A 17,512-nucleotide genomic window follows, 5' to 3' on the forward strand; every position below is an offset into this window, starting at 1 on the left:
TGGTTTCCCACTGACTTAAAAGAGAAGAGTTAGGATTCTTCCAGTTTAGCAAAATAAGTCTGCGTGCCAAAAGTGTTGTGAATGCAATCACGTTTGTTTGTCCTTCTCCACTTTAAGCCCATCTGGAAGAACACCAAACACAGCTGTTAATGGGTTAGGAGGGATTGTGACACCAAGGCTGTCTGAAAGGCACTTAACAATTTTGGTCCAAAATGATGTTCATTTGGTGCAGGTCCAAAACATTGACCCACTGAGGTTGGTACTTGATTGCAGCGTTCGCAGGTTGGATCTTGCCCTGGAAACATTTCGGACAGTTTTAGGCGAGACAGATGTGCTCGATATTTAATTTTGAGTTGAATCATTATATGCTTTGCACATATGGAACTCGGGTGAAGTCTCTGCATTACTGCTTTCCACTCCTTTTCTGGTATATTGATTAAGAGATATTTTTCCCATTGTCCTTTTGGATCTTTGAAAGGGAGGGACTGTAAAATAATTTTATATATTGCAGAGATGGTGTCGAAGTCTTTGAAATTGAGCAATATTTTTTCCAGCATGGACGAGGGTGCAAGATGAGGAAAATCGGGCAGGCTCTGTTTAGCAAAGTTCCTAAAGATCTCTAAGCAATTTAATCCCAAATCTTTTCCAGATATTAAAAACTGCATATGCTTGCGACGGTTGAAAGAAATGGTTCTGTTGCAGAGGTGCCACAGATAACAGCTTCTCCATCTTAAAATGCTTTCTACATTGGTTCCATATTCTGAGGGAGTGAAGCACAAGTGGGTTATTAGTACAGTGCATCCGGAAAGTATTCACAGCGCATCACTTTTTCCACATTTTGTTATGTTACAGCCTTATTCCAAAATTGATTAAATTAATTTCTTTCCTCAGAATTCTACACACAACACCCCATAATGACAACGTGAAAAAAAGTTTAATTGAGGTTTTTGCAAATTTCTTAAAAATACAAAAAAATGAGAAATCTCATGTACATAAGTATTCACAGTCTTTGCTCAATACTTTGTTGATGCACCTTTGGCAGCAATTACAAACTCAAGTCTTTTTGAATATGATGCCATAAGCTTGGCACACCTACAGTATCCTTGGCTAGTTTCGCCCATTCCTCTTTGCAGCACCTCTCAAGCTCCATCAGGTTGGATGGGAAGCGTCGGTACACAGCCATTTTAAGATCTCTCTAGAGATCGGATTCAAGTCTGGGCTCTGGCTGGGCCACTCAAAGACATTCACAGAATTGTCCTGAAGCCACTCCTTATATCTTGGCTGTGTGCTTAGGGTCGTTGTCCTGCTGAAAGGTGAACCGTCGCCCCAGTCTGAGGTCAAGCGCGCTCTGGAGCAGGTTTTCATCCAGGATGTCTCTGTACATTGCTGCAGTCATCTTTCTCTTTATCCTGCTTAGTCTCCCAGTTCCTGCCTCTGAAAAACATCCCCACACCATGATTCTGCCACCACCATGCTTCACTGTAGGGATGGTATTGGCCTGGTGATGAGCGGTGCCTAGTTTCCTCCAAACGTGACGCCTTGCATTCAACACCAAAGAGTTCAATCTTTGTCTTATCAGACCAGAGAATTTTGTTTCTAATGGTCTGAGAGTCCTTCAGGTGCCTTTTGGCATACTCCAGGCAGGCTGCCATGTGCCTTTTACTAAGGAGTGGCTTCCGTCTGGCCACTGTACCATACAGGCCTGATTGGTGGATTGCTGCAGAGATGGTTATCCTTCTGGAAGGTTCTCCTCTCTCCACAGAGAACCTCTGGAGCTCTGACAGAGTAACCATTGGGTTCTTGGTTAACTCCTTGACTAAGGCCCTTCTCCCCCGATCGCTCAGTTTAGATAGCCGGCCAGCTCTAGGAAGAGTCCTGGTGGTTTTGAACTTCTTCCACTTACGGATGATGGAGGCCACTGTGCTCATTGGGACCTTGGGACTGGGACCTATAAATTTTTCTGCAACCTTCCCTAGATTTGTGCCTCAAGACAATCCTGTCTCGGATGTCTACAGACAATTCCTTTGACTTCATGCTTGGTTTGTGTTCTGACATGATCTGTCAACTGTGGGACATTATATAGACAGGTGTGTGCCTTTCCAAATCATGTCCAATCAACTGAATTTACCACTGGTGAACTCCAGTTAAGCTGCAGAAACATCTCAAGGATGATCAGGGGAAACAGGACGCACCTGGGGCCTCATGTATAAACGGTGCGCACGCACAGAAATGTTGCGTAAGAACTTTTCCACATTCAAATCGCGATGTATAAAACCTACACTTGGCGTAAAGCCACGCACTTTTCCACGGTACCTCATGCCTTGTCGTACGCAAGTTCTCCGCTCGGTTTTGCAGACTGGCGGCACCCAGCGTCAAAGCAGTGCTACTGTTCCTGTGTGATTACTCCTTATTTTCATGACGCGGCTTTATAAATACACCGAAACTAACTGCATATTGTTTATTAGTGTAACGCATCTGATTGTAATTAACTTGTAACAATATAATGGTCCAGGGAACAGTCATAGTATTCCAAATGCCATAACTGATTTAGCGTTGTTACTCTCAATGCACCTTCCTCCTCTTATTTTTCTTCTTCTTCTTCTTTCAGCTCCTCCCGTTAGGAGTTGCCACAGCTGATCATCTTTTTCCATTTTACTCTCACTTCACGACTCGGAGTATTTATATCACTGTATCTGAGTGTGAATCACAGCAGCAACTGATCGGAAAGAGAATTATCGGTATACAGCTTCATGGACACGCTGTCTCAGCCACTGCAAAACGTTTTAAAGCATTTCCTGTACGGACCTCGCGGTTCAGAAACAGTTTCATCCCAAGAACTTTAAATGCACTCAATCAATTGCACCTTGTAGAACTGTTTGTACTTATAAGTACAATCACCCCACTGTAAACTTGCACTAAGTTATAATATCGCACAACCTGAGCCACTTTATAAAGCGCGTATTTACATATGATGACGATATCATTTTTAAGATGAAATGCAGCAAATTATGTATATTAAATTATACAGATAAAACTTTAACTTCATTTAAATAATCTATATTCTTCACTGGGAGTGTCGTTAGGATAGAATAATTAAACATGTACTACAAAGATATTTCAATGTTCTTTACACGTTTTGAAGAATCGGCGCTAAGCTTACGTCTATTACAGAGCTGATTGTATGGCGATCGGTTACTTGGTGAAAGAAAAGCACTGACTGCAGTGACAGCTACGCCAATATATATTGAATATAAATCAGAAAGAGAAAATAACAACACAGCTAAAAACGCAGTGACAAATTTCGGCAAAAGTTAAATGCTTGTGTCATGAGCACGAGGCGGCTAAGCAGTGTCTGCAACGGACAAGGCCATCCACCGTGCATAAGCTACCTTACTGACGGGCGGGCGAAGGAGCCACCGATTCTTCCTCTGCCCAGTGCCACCACAAGCCTAGAGAGCCCCTGAGTACTGCTGCAATAAATTATTTCATCGAAGTGAAACACATGTTTAATAACGTGCTTTAACTCCTATCATCATGAAAATGATATCACGTATACATCTCAGTATTTTAGTTATTCAGAGAGCTGTAATATCACGAATGTAATGGATTCTGTGTCCAGTTGGAGGAAGAGAGCCGGTTTAAGAAGCAAGTAGTGATTCACACATAGGCACATAGAAGATCAAATACAAAACAAAGCATTTAACGTGCTACTTTAATTACGATGTGATTTGAGAAACTGGTTAATTAAACGATTTTAAGATGAAGTTTATGATGTTCTACTTTAATGACAAAATAAACTACGTGATTAAAGTGGAAATGTCGAGATTGAAGTTGACATTTTGTGCTTTTTCCCCACTGTGTGCCTTTTTTCTCTGTACCCTAATAAGCTTTCATATGACACTCAGACAGTGGGCTACAACTCGGCTTTTCACGGTGACTTTGATATGTGACTTCTTTTTTATTTCTGGCACTGTGTGATTTTGTGAATGTGAGCTTTCAACTTTCTCCAACACGCTAAGCCACTCGATCAACTTCCTTTTGTTGATTATACTACAGTTTATTTGAACAAATAGTATGTTTTTCCTTTGCCTCCACTTGGTATTCGCTGAAATTCTTATATTTTCCCCGTGCTTTTCCTATTGTCTTTTCACAGAAGGCTGCGCTTAAGGGCGATTTATATTGATTTGCATATTCAAAGAGGCGTAATTCTGGGAGGAGTAGGGGCGTTACATAAAGCGCGTGCACGAGCGTTAGTTTTCATGCTGATCGGGATTTATGTAGCGGAAGAACGTGGAAGTTGGAGTACGCACAGATTCCTGCATCTGGATTTTTCTGTGCGTAAGCACATTTCGGCTTTTGTGCTTACGCCATGTTATAGTGCGAGTTCTACGCACGCCGTTATACATGAGGCCCCTGAGCTCAATTTTAAGCTTCATGGCAAAGGCTGTGAATACTTATGTATATGTGGTTTCTGAATTTTTTTATTTTTAATATATTTGGAAAAATCTCAAACTTTTTTCATGTTGTCATTATGGGTTGTTGTGTGTAGAATTCTGAGGAAAAAAAATAAATTTAATCCAATTTGGAATAAGGCTGTAACATAACAAAATGTGGAAAAAGTGATGTGCTGTGAATACTTTCCGGATGCACTGTATATTGCCGATAACTTGCATTTATTGGGGCACAAAGCAGGAAATATAAAGAAGTACTGCAGGATTTTACTTCAATTGCGAACCAAGCAATTTATAGCTTTATATTTTATAGCTTGTATGTTTGCTGCCCTGTAATTAAACTGAAAGTTGGGTAGAGCCATGCCACCTTCTGCCTTAAGTCTTTGTAGGGTCACACTTTGGATATGTGGATGTTTTGAGTTCCAAATAAATGAGGTTATTGTTGAATCCAATTGCTTAAAAAATTATTTATTGATGTATATTGGAATGTTTTGAAATAAAAAAGTAGCTTAGGAAGAATATTCATCTTAACAATGTAAATTCTTACATTAGAGATATTTGGGTTAGGCCCAAATATTAGTGATTGGATCAAACTACTATATACCAATCCAGAAGCTTCAGTTTGTATTAGCAACATTTGTTCAGACTACTAGGGCGTATGTCGACTTTTGTCGACAGGAGGGGTTGAGGGCGAATGTCGACTAAAGTCGACATCCAGGGATAGAGGGCGATAATCAGCTGTTAATGGTGACAAATCTCACTGTCATGTCACAGGCATTCCCTCTGTGCTTGGAGGAATGCTAGACTCGTTGACTTGGCAACTAATCCTAGCATGTGTGTGAGTTGCGAAATGTAAACAATGGCAAGATGGCATCAACATGTGACAAGGGAGCGAATTGAGTGCAGAAAAGAAAACACTCAGCAGACAATGTTTTGCGCATTATCGCGGAGTCAGACTCTGATTTTTCAGAATCGCATTTTATTGACAGTGATCAGGAGATCGAGCAAGAGAGTGAGAAGCCGGCATTAGCTGATCAAACACCTGCCGATGCCGTGCCAGCGGATCTGCTGCCAGTTGAGCGTTTCGCGCAGCCAATCCATCTACGGCAAGGTTCGTGTGGGATAAATGCACAGACATTGATCCGTTGAGAGCCGATCTGGCTGCTGGACTTCAGAAGACGGCATGGCTTGCTGTTGGACACAACAGATCACCAGCTGCTGTACTTCAGGCTGCTCTCTCCAGATGCTGCTTTTCAGCTTCCGTCAGACGAGATAAACAGGTAGGCAGAGAAATTTTTTGAATCGCGGGCTGCGTTTGCATCGCATTCTCGTTTTTCAAAGTGTAAACCCACAACAAAAGACAAGATGAAGCGTGCTGTGGTATTACAAATAGAGATGGGACAGAACCTATAACTTAAGGGATCATTGGTCCAAACGTGCTTTGTCCCCTGGTGGCTTTGGACAGGTTATGCAGCATGGTGATAGGTACATGCTGCTGCAAAGTTTTATTCACTTCTGTAATAAACAGAAGCAAATCCCATGGGGTGAGCCAGGCTATAATGCCGTGTATAAAGTTCATAAAGTTTCAGAAGATGAAAAGAAGTGACAATACTGTTTTCATGCGGGCAGAAAACTTGGTGGCAGTGGAATGGCACAATGGCAAAAGGGTGACTTGTCTGTCTACAGTACACCCTAACAATATATGTGAGAAAGTGCAGCAACAGACAATTGAAAAGTAGGCACCAAAGCAACACGTATTGTAAGCAGTGCAATGTGGCAATGACTGAAATTGGCTGCTTTGAGCGAGATCAGACTTTGCAGGACTTTGCTGTGTAAAATGTATGTGATATATATGTGAAATCATAGAGTATGCAAGCTCATACAACATGCAAAACAGTAATATTTGTCAAAAGTAAATATTTTTTGTTGATTTGATATGTTAAACAATTGCTTTGTGTTCTTTTTTAAAAAATGTTAGTTTTTGGAAAAATATTCAGCCCTGGGAGATAAGAAAAAAAATTAGCCCTAAAAGAGTTAAACTAGAACGTGATACCAGACAAAGATGCCCCTTGTCACCACTGCTATTTGCAATAGCAATTGAACCACTGGTGGGTCACTGTTGAAATGCTGATCAGATAAAGGGGATTATTAGAGAAGAACTGGAACAGAAAATTTCTCTATATGCACTGTATATATATCTGACCCACAAAATTCTGTGCCTGCAGTCTTAACAGCACTCAGAATTTCAAAAGATCTCTGGAATTAATTTAAATAAAAGCGTACTCTTTCCAGTGATTTCTCAAGCATACTGTATAATATTAGATTGGACACCCTACCTTTTATCGTTGCAGATCAGTTTAAATACCTAGGGGTAAATATCACAAGTAAACACAAAGCTCTTTATCAACAAAATGTCGCTGTCTGTATGGAAAAAATTAAGCAAGACTTACATAGATGGTCAACCCTTCATCTCACTCTAGCTGGAAGAATTAACGTTGTTAAGATGAATATTCTTCCTAAGCTTCTTTTTTTTATTTCAAAACATTCCAATATACATTAATAAATTATTTTTTAAGCAATTATATTCAACAAAAACCTCATTTATTTGGAACTCAAAACATCCACGTATCCAAAGTGCAACCCTACAAAGACCTAAGGCAGAAGGTGGCATGGCTCTACCTAACTTTCAGTTTTATTACTGGGTAGCAAACATACAAGCTATAAAAACCTGGACATGGGCACAAATAGATGAACATACACAGGCTTGGTCCGCAATAGAAGTAAAATCCTGCAGTACTTCTTTATATTCCCTGCTCTGTGCCCCAACAAATGTAAGTTATTACCAATATACTAATAACCCAATTGTGCTTCACTCACTCAGAATATGGAACCAATGTAGAAAGCATTTTAAGATGGAGAAACTTTTATCTCTGGCACCTCTGCAAGAGAACCACCTCTTTCAACCGTCGCAAACATATGCAGTTTTTAATATCTGGAAAAGATTTGGGATTAAATTTCTTAGAGATCTTTACATAGACAACATCTTTGCATCCTATGAACAATTACAATCCAAATTTAACTTTCCAGCCACACATTTCTTTCACTATCTTCAAATTAGAAACTTTGTTAAACAGAACCTGCCCGATTTTCCTCATCTTGCACCCTCCTCCATTCTGGAAAAAAATATTGCTCAATTTCAAGGACTTAGACACCATCTGTGCAATATATAAAATTATTTTCCAGTCCCTCCCTTTTAAAGATCCAAGAGGACAATGGGAAAAAGATCTCTTAATCAATATATCAGAAAAGGAGTGGAAGGTAGCTATGCAGAGAATTCACTTGAGTTCCATATGTGCAAAGCATACAATCATTCAACTCAAAATTATATATCGAGCACATCTGTCTCGCCTAAAACTGTCCGAAATGTTTCCAGGGCAAGATCCAACCTGCGAACACTACAATCAAGTACCAACCTCACTGGGTCACATGTTTTGGGCCTGCACCAAATGAACATCATTTTGGACCAAAATTGTTAAGTGCCTTTCAGACAGCCTTGGTGTCACAATCCCTCCTAACCCATTAACAGCTGTGTTTGGTGTTCTTCCAGATGGGCTTAAAGTGGAGAAGGACAAACAAACTGTAATTGCATTCACTGCACTTATTTTGCTAAACTGGAAGAGTCCTAAATCTCCTCTTTTAAGTCGGTGGGAAACCAATGTTTTATACTTTTTGAAATTAGAAAAAAATCTAATTCTCAATTCAGGATCGGTACAGAATTTTTTTCAAAACCTGGCAGGATTTAATCAATAATATTTTAGATTAAGCTCTTAAAGCACAGAAGAAGCAATTATTTCCGCATTTCTTTTTCTTCTCCATTCATCTCTATTGCCCTTTTAAACTAATCAATTTAGGTATGTTTACAAACTTTAAGCTTTACTCAATTGGCCATTCTCTCTTTCTTAGAGGTGGGGGTCAATTTGTTTTCATCCTATTTTTTTTTGTAAAAATTGATCTATTTGTATGGAATGATTACAATAAAATTAAAAAAAATATAAAAATAAATCCCGCTACTCACAGTGTGACCATGAACAAGACATGACCTGCCTGTGCTCCAAAAGAAATGTAACCATTTGTATCATAAATGTTTTAACTCACCATGGGAAAGTGCTTCAGTTTCAATACTCTATGAAGATGGTGATTGTATTACAAATAGCAAGGACAGAACCAAACTCCAACTTAAACCATACTGAAGGATTTACTTTAGCAATAAAACATATGCTGAGGTTATGGTTTATCTGTGTCTGAACATCTGCTTTTGTTGCTGAGTGTCCTGAAATTGAACTTTGTATATTAAACATAAGAACATGTCAAAGGTTTGGGGATCCAACTGATATGCTGTTGAAAATGGTTGAGGTCTTTACAGACAAGTGCAAAACAAAAAAATGGCAGTCCTAAATATGGTAGGTGGAAGGAAATGAAGTCATGAAAGTGGCATTCTGGAACAGGAAGTGACATGAGCAGTAGGGGGGATTTTGAGGAACCAGAAGTGACGACGTGTGTGTCACCTGTGTTTGTAACTACATTACATTGTAAAGGACTGTTAAAAAGCATGTATTTAATATTGTCTTCAAACACATGTAATCGCATTCTGTTGTCTCTGTTATTATTGTGACAAAACTATTTTATAAACAAAAATGTGATAACTGACTCTTGGAAGTAACTAAAAACATGTGAAATGCTGCAGCTTTCATACCCATTTTTAAGTTGCCAGACACACCTGAATTCTACTGTGTTTTGTATATTTCCTAACTTGTTTTTCTTTTAGTATACTTTTTTAAAGTAATTAATGTACTCTTTTTGTGAAAAGGCTTCATTTGATTAATCTCTGTATAAAACTAGAAAAATATATGACATGTTTATAGTGATAAAAAGCTATTTCAATTTAGCGTAACATTCTGATACCTGCTTTATAAATTGCAGGTTTGCACAGGGTCTGATCCTATTTCAGCACAAAGTAACTTTTTTAATGAATAGGGTCATTCTTTGTCTCCAGCATTTATAACTTTTGTGACTGATTTTAATGTGTCATTCTGGAATTTTGCCTAGAATGCTACTAATTTATTTTTGTTTGATCATAGACTGGAAACTTGAAAATATAAAAAGAACAGATGTCAATCAGGTGAGTTTTTTGTTGTTCTATATACTCATTGATTCATATGTTAAATATTATGTCTTATGATAATTTATGAAAATGGTATACTTACAAGAGTTCAATAACAAAAATTAAAATGTTGATGTAAATATAAAATCTACTTAAATATTTAAGGGTAATTACAATAGCTTGTTTTCTGTTTTTAATGAATGAAGCATATGTTGTTTGTGTTAAGTACAATCTAAAACTTTTCATTTTATGCCACATAGCTTTAAAATTAATAGCTTTGTTTCAGTGCTTAAAGTTGGTCTTGAATGGGAGAGGCATTAATTTGAGTATATTTGAACTGTTGTGTCGAAATAAAGCTGGTAAGTATAAGTGTCCAGTATAGCAGTTTAAGTGCAGACCATATAAATAAAAAGACACATAGTAATTCTAAAAAAATAATTAAAAACTCTGAAAACGATGTATTGTTTTTTGTTTATTTTCAGGCTGATGTTGCTCCATTAATGGCATCTTTGATTGGAGTTCCTCTTCCTCTTAATTCTGTGGTATGAAAGCTTCCTGTTAATTTTCAAATCCATGCTACTCACAGTTTACATTATTAGTAATAGCCCTTTGAGTGTTTAGGTGAGACAGATGCTTTAGTTTCCAGTTTTGGGAAAGTTCCATAAATCATTTCACCTGCAGCTCCCACGTCAGGATAAGGCAATTACATCGACTACCATAATAAAGATTTGATCAAACTCACACGGCAGGTAGTTATGGACAAAGTCCAACAGCAAGTAGTTTAGTATTTGGAGTGCAGATGTGTTCTGTTATGGTAATTGTATTACACTGTCTTTTATTAACCTGTAGGTATACCCTACTAGCTGCCTTCTTACCAGAGACTGAGTTATTGTCTTGTCACTCACAGATAAATCAATCTTTTCATTATCTGTTTTTAAGTATGTATTCTTGAACTAAGTCTCAGTAAAGCACATTAGGTTTTTTCATGGTACTCATAAAGGTATTATGCAGATGTTCCCAGCTCCAGTTTTTTAAGTCAGCATTGTGCATTGTTCATAATAATCATTGGCAATGGTGGTTTTAAACATTCATCACAATTGAAATCAAAATCCATTTTTCTTACTTTGTGTTTGGCTTTGAAAGCTTTTAATTTGTTTGTTATAGTAGCTGTACAGGGTCCATTACTTGTAGCTGGTCTTATTCACTGCTGTGCATCCTGGTCCTACCTACCTGGGATATCGAGCTTTGGTGGTGCATATATATATGGCTGTGAATCCAGGGCCCAGTTGTTCAAACTATTTAATCAGAATAAAAATGATCTGGATTTTGAAATCCCTTGTTTTGCTATCCAGGATCTGGTAATTCATTTTACTTTCATTCTGGTTTTTCAAAGCAACACTAGATTGGATCACTGTTATCCAGGTACAGAATATTCAGGATTACCAAATCCGTTTTACTAGTGCTTTAAATGGAACCCACAGTGTAGCCTACTGGCTATGTAAAGAACAACAGGCGGACCAAAAATACCAGTAGCCAAATAGCCATCATGTGTGTTACTTGGAAGAAACAGAAAACACCACAATAAACAAATATTTTTCCACTTCATTTATAAACAGCCAGATTCCATTTCAGTCTCACAAGAATAAATGAATGAATGACTGAAAGAATAAAATATTTCCCCACATTTGCACTGTGGTTATTTTTATATAATTGTAAAACAATATAGTCCAATAGTCAACAAAATAAGGAACATTTACAGTTCCTCATTGGTACAGAGACCAGCTCTTTCAATTTCTGCTTTTAGGAGTTGGATTTCCATTCTGACTTTAGTTTGTTGTAGTTGGGTAAGGAGGAGTTGTTCCTTTGCCAGAAGAATCTGCTCTTTCAGTTTCTCTTGTAAGAAGCGCCTCATATGCGTCACCATCCAGGTTTGGAGAATGCTTACGCTTTTTTGTTAAAGGTTCTGTGAGGATCCACCTTCTTACTCAACCACTTGACTGAGATTGAGGAAAAATATTTCCTCTTCATTAGGGGGACCAGGCCCACCCTCCTCTGTAACTGTGGGCTCACCATCTACTTCAACACCATCAATTCCATGTAGAGCTTCTGATTTGTCACCACCAATAATGTCAAGGACAATGTCAGTATACTCACCCCTCTTGAAAGGCTTATTACCCGTTGTGGGGTTTTTGGCCTCAGCAGGGTCCTTTGTTTCCTTGGCTTTAAGGTTCTTCCATCTTAATATGACTTGTTTTGTGGTCCTTTTCTGACCAGCCCCTATAGCATTCACATTCTTTGTGATGTCCTTCCAAATGTTCTGTTTGCATATCTTGGTCACTTATCTCCCCTTTAATGAACTGAAGTGTCCTACTATGGAGGAATAATGTCACCTAACACCCTCCAACAATGCATGGTTTTCTGCCACTTTGAAATTAGGCCCTTTTGAGTCCATGGTTCCATCTCTTTTGTGTAGCTAACACTGATTTTATAGGCCCTGTGCTTGATTGGGGTAATTCAACACATGACAAACCAGTCAGCTCGTTGTTGCTTAATTGGTGTGTGACCAAATAAAATTACCAATTTCTTACACACCTCGGTCATAGGTTTACAGAGGCATTGGCATGGCAGGTGTTGTTCATTACTACCACAGATTGGGAAGGAGAAAATACCGTGAAAGAATGTATGCTGAGTGTGCCAAACCACTTGCGCAATACACTATAGAGGAACTGTATGCCCGTTTTTGCTTTGGGAAGGATGATATCAAGTACATTGCAGACCTTGTCAGGCCAAAGGTAATGTACAAAACCAAAAGGAGCCATGTTCTGTTTGTGGAGGAACAGTGCCTAATTGCACTGCGCTTTTATGCCTCTGGGACTTTCTACCAGGTTGTTGGTGACAATATGGGAGTGGACAAATGAACTGTTAGTAATGTGGTGAAAGCTGTCTCAATTGATTTGGCCAGTCTAGTCAATAAATTTGTTTCATTTCCCAAGGATGACCAGATGGCGCAAACTAAGCGAAGTGGGGGAACATGCCTAATACTATTGGTGTTATTGATTGTACTCGTGCACATTCAAGCGCCTCTTGAATGGGAGTGGCAGTATGTGAACCGAAAAGGGAGGCACAGCATCAATGTTCAACTTGTGGCCAACGTTGACCTCATCATCACAAACTGTGTTGTCAAGTGACAAGGGTCTGTCCATGATGCACGTATCCTGAGGGAGAGCGCACTATACAGAAAGCTCCAGTCCAGCCAACCAAATGGCATAATATTGGATGACACTACTTATCCACTCCTACCATGGCTGAAGACCCCTTTTCCAGTTGCAAACACACCTGAGCAGGCAGGCTTCAACTTTGCACATTGCAAAACAAGATGCACAATTGAGTGTTTACATGGGGTCCTGAAGAGGCGCTTTGCATGCCTTAACTACTTGTGGGTGGAACCCAAGGTGGCATGCAATAAAATACTAGCTTGTACTGTCCTGCATAACATTGCCACAAGGCGTAATGTTCCTCTTGATGACATATATGATGGGCCTGTGCCTGATGAAATGCAACCAGAGCAACCTCCAGTGTTCGCTCCAAATGAGGGCCAGACTGGACGTGTGATAAGGGATGCAATTGTATGACATTACTTCTGATTGATGACTTGAGTAACAGTAATTGTCATTTTCATTAAAATACAATGGACAGTAGAGCTTTGAGATTTTGTTTGAGTACTGATATTTCACAGGCATTTTTTTCCTTTGACTATACCAAAAGGCTTCATGTCTTATTCCCTACTTTATTTTTATTGTAACTGTCCTAGTTCAACAATTGTACAAAATATAAATAGATGTATACATCACCAGCAAACATAGCGTTTTTGATCAATTTTCAAGTTTTATTTTATTGTGTGCCAGAAATCCACTCTGAATCCACCTCTGTGTTGGGATCAGGATTATCCTGATTTTTGGGATCAAATGTGTCCCAATTCATACACAAACTTTTGAACAACACATAAGACTGAGATTGGATTAGGTGATCTGATCTGATTCCAGAATCCCTCTTTTCCCTTTGAATAACCCATTTTCAAGATTCAATCCAATCTGTTATCCCAAATCCCATTGGATTACTTTTGAACAACTGGGCCCAGGTGATAACCAAATTAGGAAGGTTTCACTGATGGATTGACTTTTAATACCATACCATACCATATTTATTTGTTGAGCGCTTAAAAACACAGCATTACAACTGACCAAAGCGCTGTACAGTTACAACAAGCAGGACTAAAAAGCAAAATATTAAAATAAACATTAAGAGAGAATTAAAACAGAGATACTAAAAACAGGTCAAGGGACCAAATAAAATAGAGAAAATAGCAAAAGGCAAGTGGAAAATGAAACAGGTTAAGAATTAAAAGCCAATGTGAAGAAGTGCGTTTTTAGAGATTTGAATGTGGCGACTAGGCGGCTTGCCTAACCACTAAGGGCAGGGAGTTCCAGAGCCTGGGTGCACAGACGGAGAAAGCCCTTTCACCACGAGCTTTAAAACGTGCCTTGGGAACGGTTAGGAGCAGCTGATCTGTGGATCTAAGAACACGAGGGGGATTGTGACAATGGAGCAAGACACTCAAATAGGCGGGGGCTAATAAAAGCAAAAAAAAAAAACCAAACAATATCAGGCGCAACAACACAGTGAAATGCACTAAGAGGTTTGTTACCTTGCAGTGACCAGATGACTTACCGTAGATACTCACGTATAAGTCAAAAAATTCATGCCTTAAAATTCATTCAAAAAAGCAGTGTCGACTTATCCGTGGGGCAACACAATTTTCCATAGAATTTAGGTAATGGCACAGTGCTTTTATTTAAAACATTCAATCAAAATCAGTGTTCAAAGTAAACAGTGGAGTGATTCAAAAGAACTCTTCATTAAATAAATAATCCATGAAGCAAACGTGGAGGTTTATGCGGCGTTGGTTATGCCGCGGGTTCACTATTGTGTTGTATTTTCCACTCTCCAGAGTTCCATCTTTTCATTCACTTACTGTTGTATTCTCACACCAACCCGTTTTAGACAACCGTGTCTTTCCAGAAGTGTTTAGCATTCAATAAATAATTATGCATGAGATTGAGCATGTGTCTACCCGCAGAGAGTGGGTAAGCCGTTGAACCCCATTCGGGCTGCAAACCTTGGAATTCCCACTAAGTGCGACTCATACGCTCCCACTGATTACGTCCCTAACCTTTTGTACACACCCCCCTCCCACCTCGCTACTACCGTGGTCGGGTGTCTTGGTGGATTATATATAGAAAAGCAGCCAAAACCGCACAGAGCAATGAAAAGTCTACGTGAGTCACAGGTGCATCTGGACTGACGAGTGACGAGTTGGAGGTGGGCACATGAGCAGGCAGTGCATACTGAACGAGAAATCCGCAGACTAGCATGACGGAGGGAGCGAAATGGACGTCCTTCTCCTCTCCTCCCGTTCCACCCTCCGCGCCTGAGCGCCGACCGCCCCCATCTCTCCGTCTGGGAGGAGAAGACATGATGGCGGACCGCCAGTTTTCGGTCACGGACGAATGTGTGTTGGTTCGTTCCGTTCATTGTTACAATGTTGCTTTTCTTGCTGATTTATTACATTACCAATTTTTCAAATGTTAATTTTCTCCCTGTGCTTAGAATTCATTAAAAAACCGGCCTGATTATGCGGCCTATGGTATGCCGCGGGTTGGCTAGTATGAAATATTCGATCATTTTCCTTAATAAATAAATGACCAAGTATAATATTTTTGTCTCATTTCTTTAACTGGTTTCTCTTTATCTACTCTTAGGACTTGAGTGAAAATCTGATGATGTTTTAGGTAATATTAATGCAGAAATATAGAAAATTCTAAAGGGTTCAAAAACTTTCAAGCACAACTGTAAGTAAATCTGTCTAATAAGGATAGATGTTAATGCTAAAATATTTAATTAAATTGGCCTCTGTAATAGATGAAGGAAAATTCTTGCATAAGTAGTTTAGGGGAAGGAGACTGGATTTTGTCCAATAGATTTTATACATGTGTTAAACAGACTTCCGATGTGAGGAAGGTCAGAGGTAGCACATCTTCCGCAACTATCTTCCGATATTTGGTATGGGGAGTCGTGCAGTAAGTGGAGTAATCAACTCATGTGCCTTTCAAACAGCTATTAACAGAGGCTTGAGGGATACAAATTTAAATGGTATTTGTGGGCGATGTAAGCATAATTATGATATTTACAAAATTTTGCATGGTAATGGTATATATCATGGTATAGATCTAAAGTCTAAAATGAGATCCTTCTGACTTTTACAATTACTAAAGTTGCTTTTTTAAAGTTGACCAAACAAGGCTTACTTTTATTATATTTGAAAGTCATGTTACTACAGTTAAACAAATCAAATGGTGAACACATTTACCAATTACTCTTTTATAATGAAACCTGTCTTTTCAGCAGTGCAAAAATCTCTTAAATAAAATGTCCACAATGTGCTACCTTACGTGTAATGTTTTCACGCTATTTGAAATACAAAGTCTGCAGCCAGCATCAAAGTGTGTCAAGTGTCTTAGGAGCAGCAAGCCTATTAGTATACTAGCAGAATACCCGCGCTTCGCAGCGGAGAAGTAGTGTGTTAAAGAAGGTACGAAAAAGAAAAGGAAAAATTTGAAAAACAACGTAACTTGATTGTTAATGTAATTGTTTTGTCATTGATATGAGTGTTGTTCTCATATCTATCTATCTATATATATATATATATATATATATATATATATATATATATATATATATATATATATATCTATCTATCTATCTATCTATCTATCTATCTATATATATATCTATCTATCTATATATATATATATATATATATATATATCTATATATCTATCTATATACAGTGGAGGAAATAATTATTTGACCCCTCACTGATTTTGTAAGTTTGTCCAATGACAAAGAAATGAAAAGTCTCAGAACAGTATCATTTCAATGGTAGGTTTATTTCAACAGTGGCAGTTTGCACATCAAAAGGAAAATCGAAAAAATAACTTTAAATAAAAGATAGAAATTGATTTGTATTTCATTGAGGGAAATAAGTTTTTGAACCCCTACCAACCATTAAGAGTTCTGGCTCCCACAGAGTGGTTAGACACTTCTACTCAATTAGTCACCCTCATTAAGGACACCTGTCTTAACTAGTCACCTGTATAAAAGACACCTGTCCACAGAATCAATCAATCAAGCAGACTCCACACTCTACAACATGGGAAAGACCAAAGAGCTGTCCAAGGATGTCAGAGACAAAATTGTAGACCTGCACAAGGCTGGAATGGGCTACAAAACCATTAGCAAGAAGCTGGGAGAGAAGGTGACAACTGTTGGTGCGATTATTCGAAAATGGAAGAAGCACAAAATGACCATCAATCGACCTCGCTCTGGGGCTCCACGCAAGATCTCACCTCGTGGGGTGTCAATGGTTCTGAGAAAGGTGAAAAAGAATCCTAGAACTACACGGGAGGAGTTAGTTAATGACCTCAAATTAGCAGGGACCACAGTCACCAAGAAAACCATTGGAAACACATTACACCGCAATGGATTAAAATCCTGCAGGGCTCGCAAGGTCCCCCTGCTCAAGAAGGCACATGTGCAGGCCCGTCTGAAGTTTGCCAATGAACACCTGAATGATTCAGAGAGTGACTGGGAAAAGGTGCTGTGGTCTGATGAGACCAAAATAGAGCTCTTTGGCATTAACTCAACTCGCTGTGTTTGGAGGAAGAAAAATGCTGCCTATGACCCCAAAACACCGTCCCCACCGTCAAGCATGGGGGTGGAAACATTTTGCTTTGGGGTGTTTTTCTGCTAAGGGCACAGGACAACTTAATCGCATTAACGG

General features: G+C 38.9%; 1 protein-coding gene across 3 annotated transcripts in view; it reads left to right on the forward strand.

Annotated features, from left to right (window-relative positions):
• Positions 1-17,512, forward strand: part of pign (phosphatidylinositol glycan anchor biosynthesis, class N) — a 283,091-nt gene that overhangs the window by 80,005 nt on the left and 185,574 nt on the right. For all 3 annotated transcript variants that reach the window (XM_039753344.1, XM_039753343.1, XM_039753345.1), the window contains exons 8-9: positions 9,590-9,630; positions 10,095-10,154. In XM_039753344.1, coding sequence (XP_039609278.1) covers positions 9,590-9,630; positions 10,095-10,154 — 101 coding nt within the window. The remainder of the gene's footprint in view (positions 1-9,589; positions 9,631-10,094; positions 10,155-17,512) is intronic.

This window comes from Polypterus senegalus, chromosome 5 (assembly GCF_016835505.1).
Source record: "Polypterus senegalus isolate Bchr_013 chromosome 5, ASM1683550v1, whole genome shotgun sequence".
Lineage (NCBI taxonomy): Eukaryota > Metazoa > Chordata > Cladistia > Polypteriformes > Polypteridae > Polypterus > Polypterus senegalus.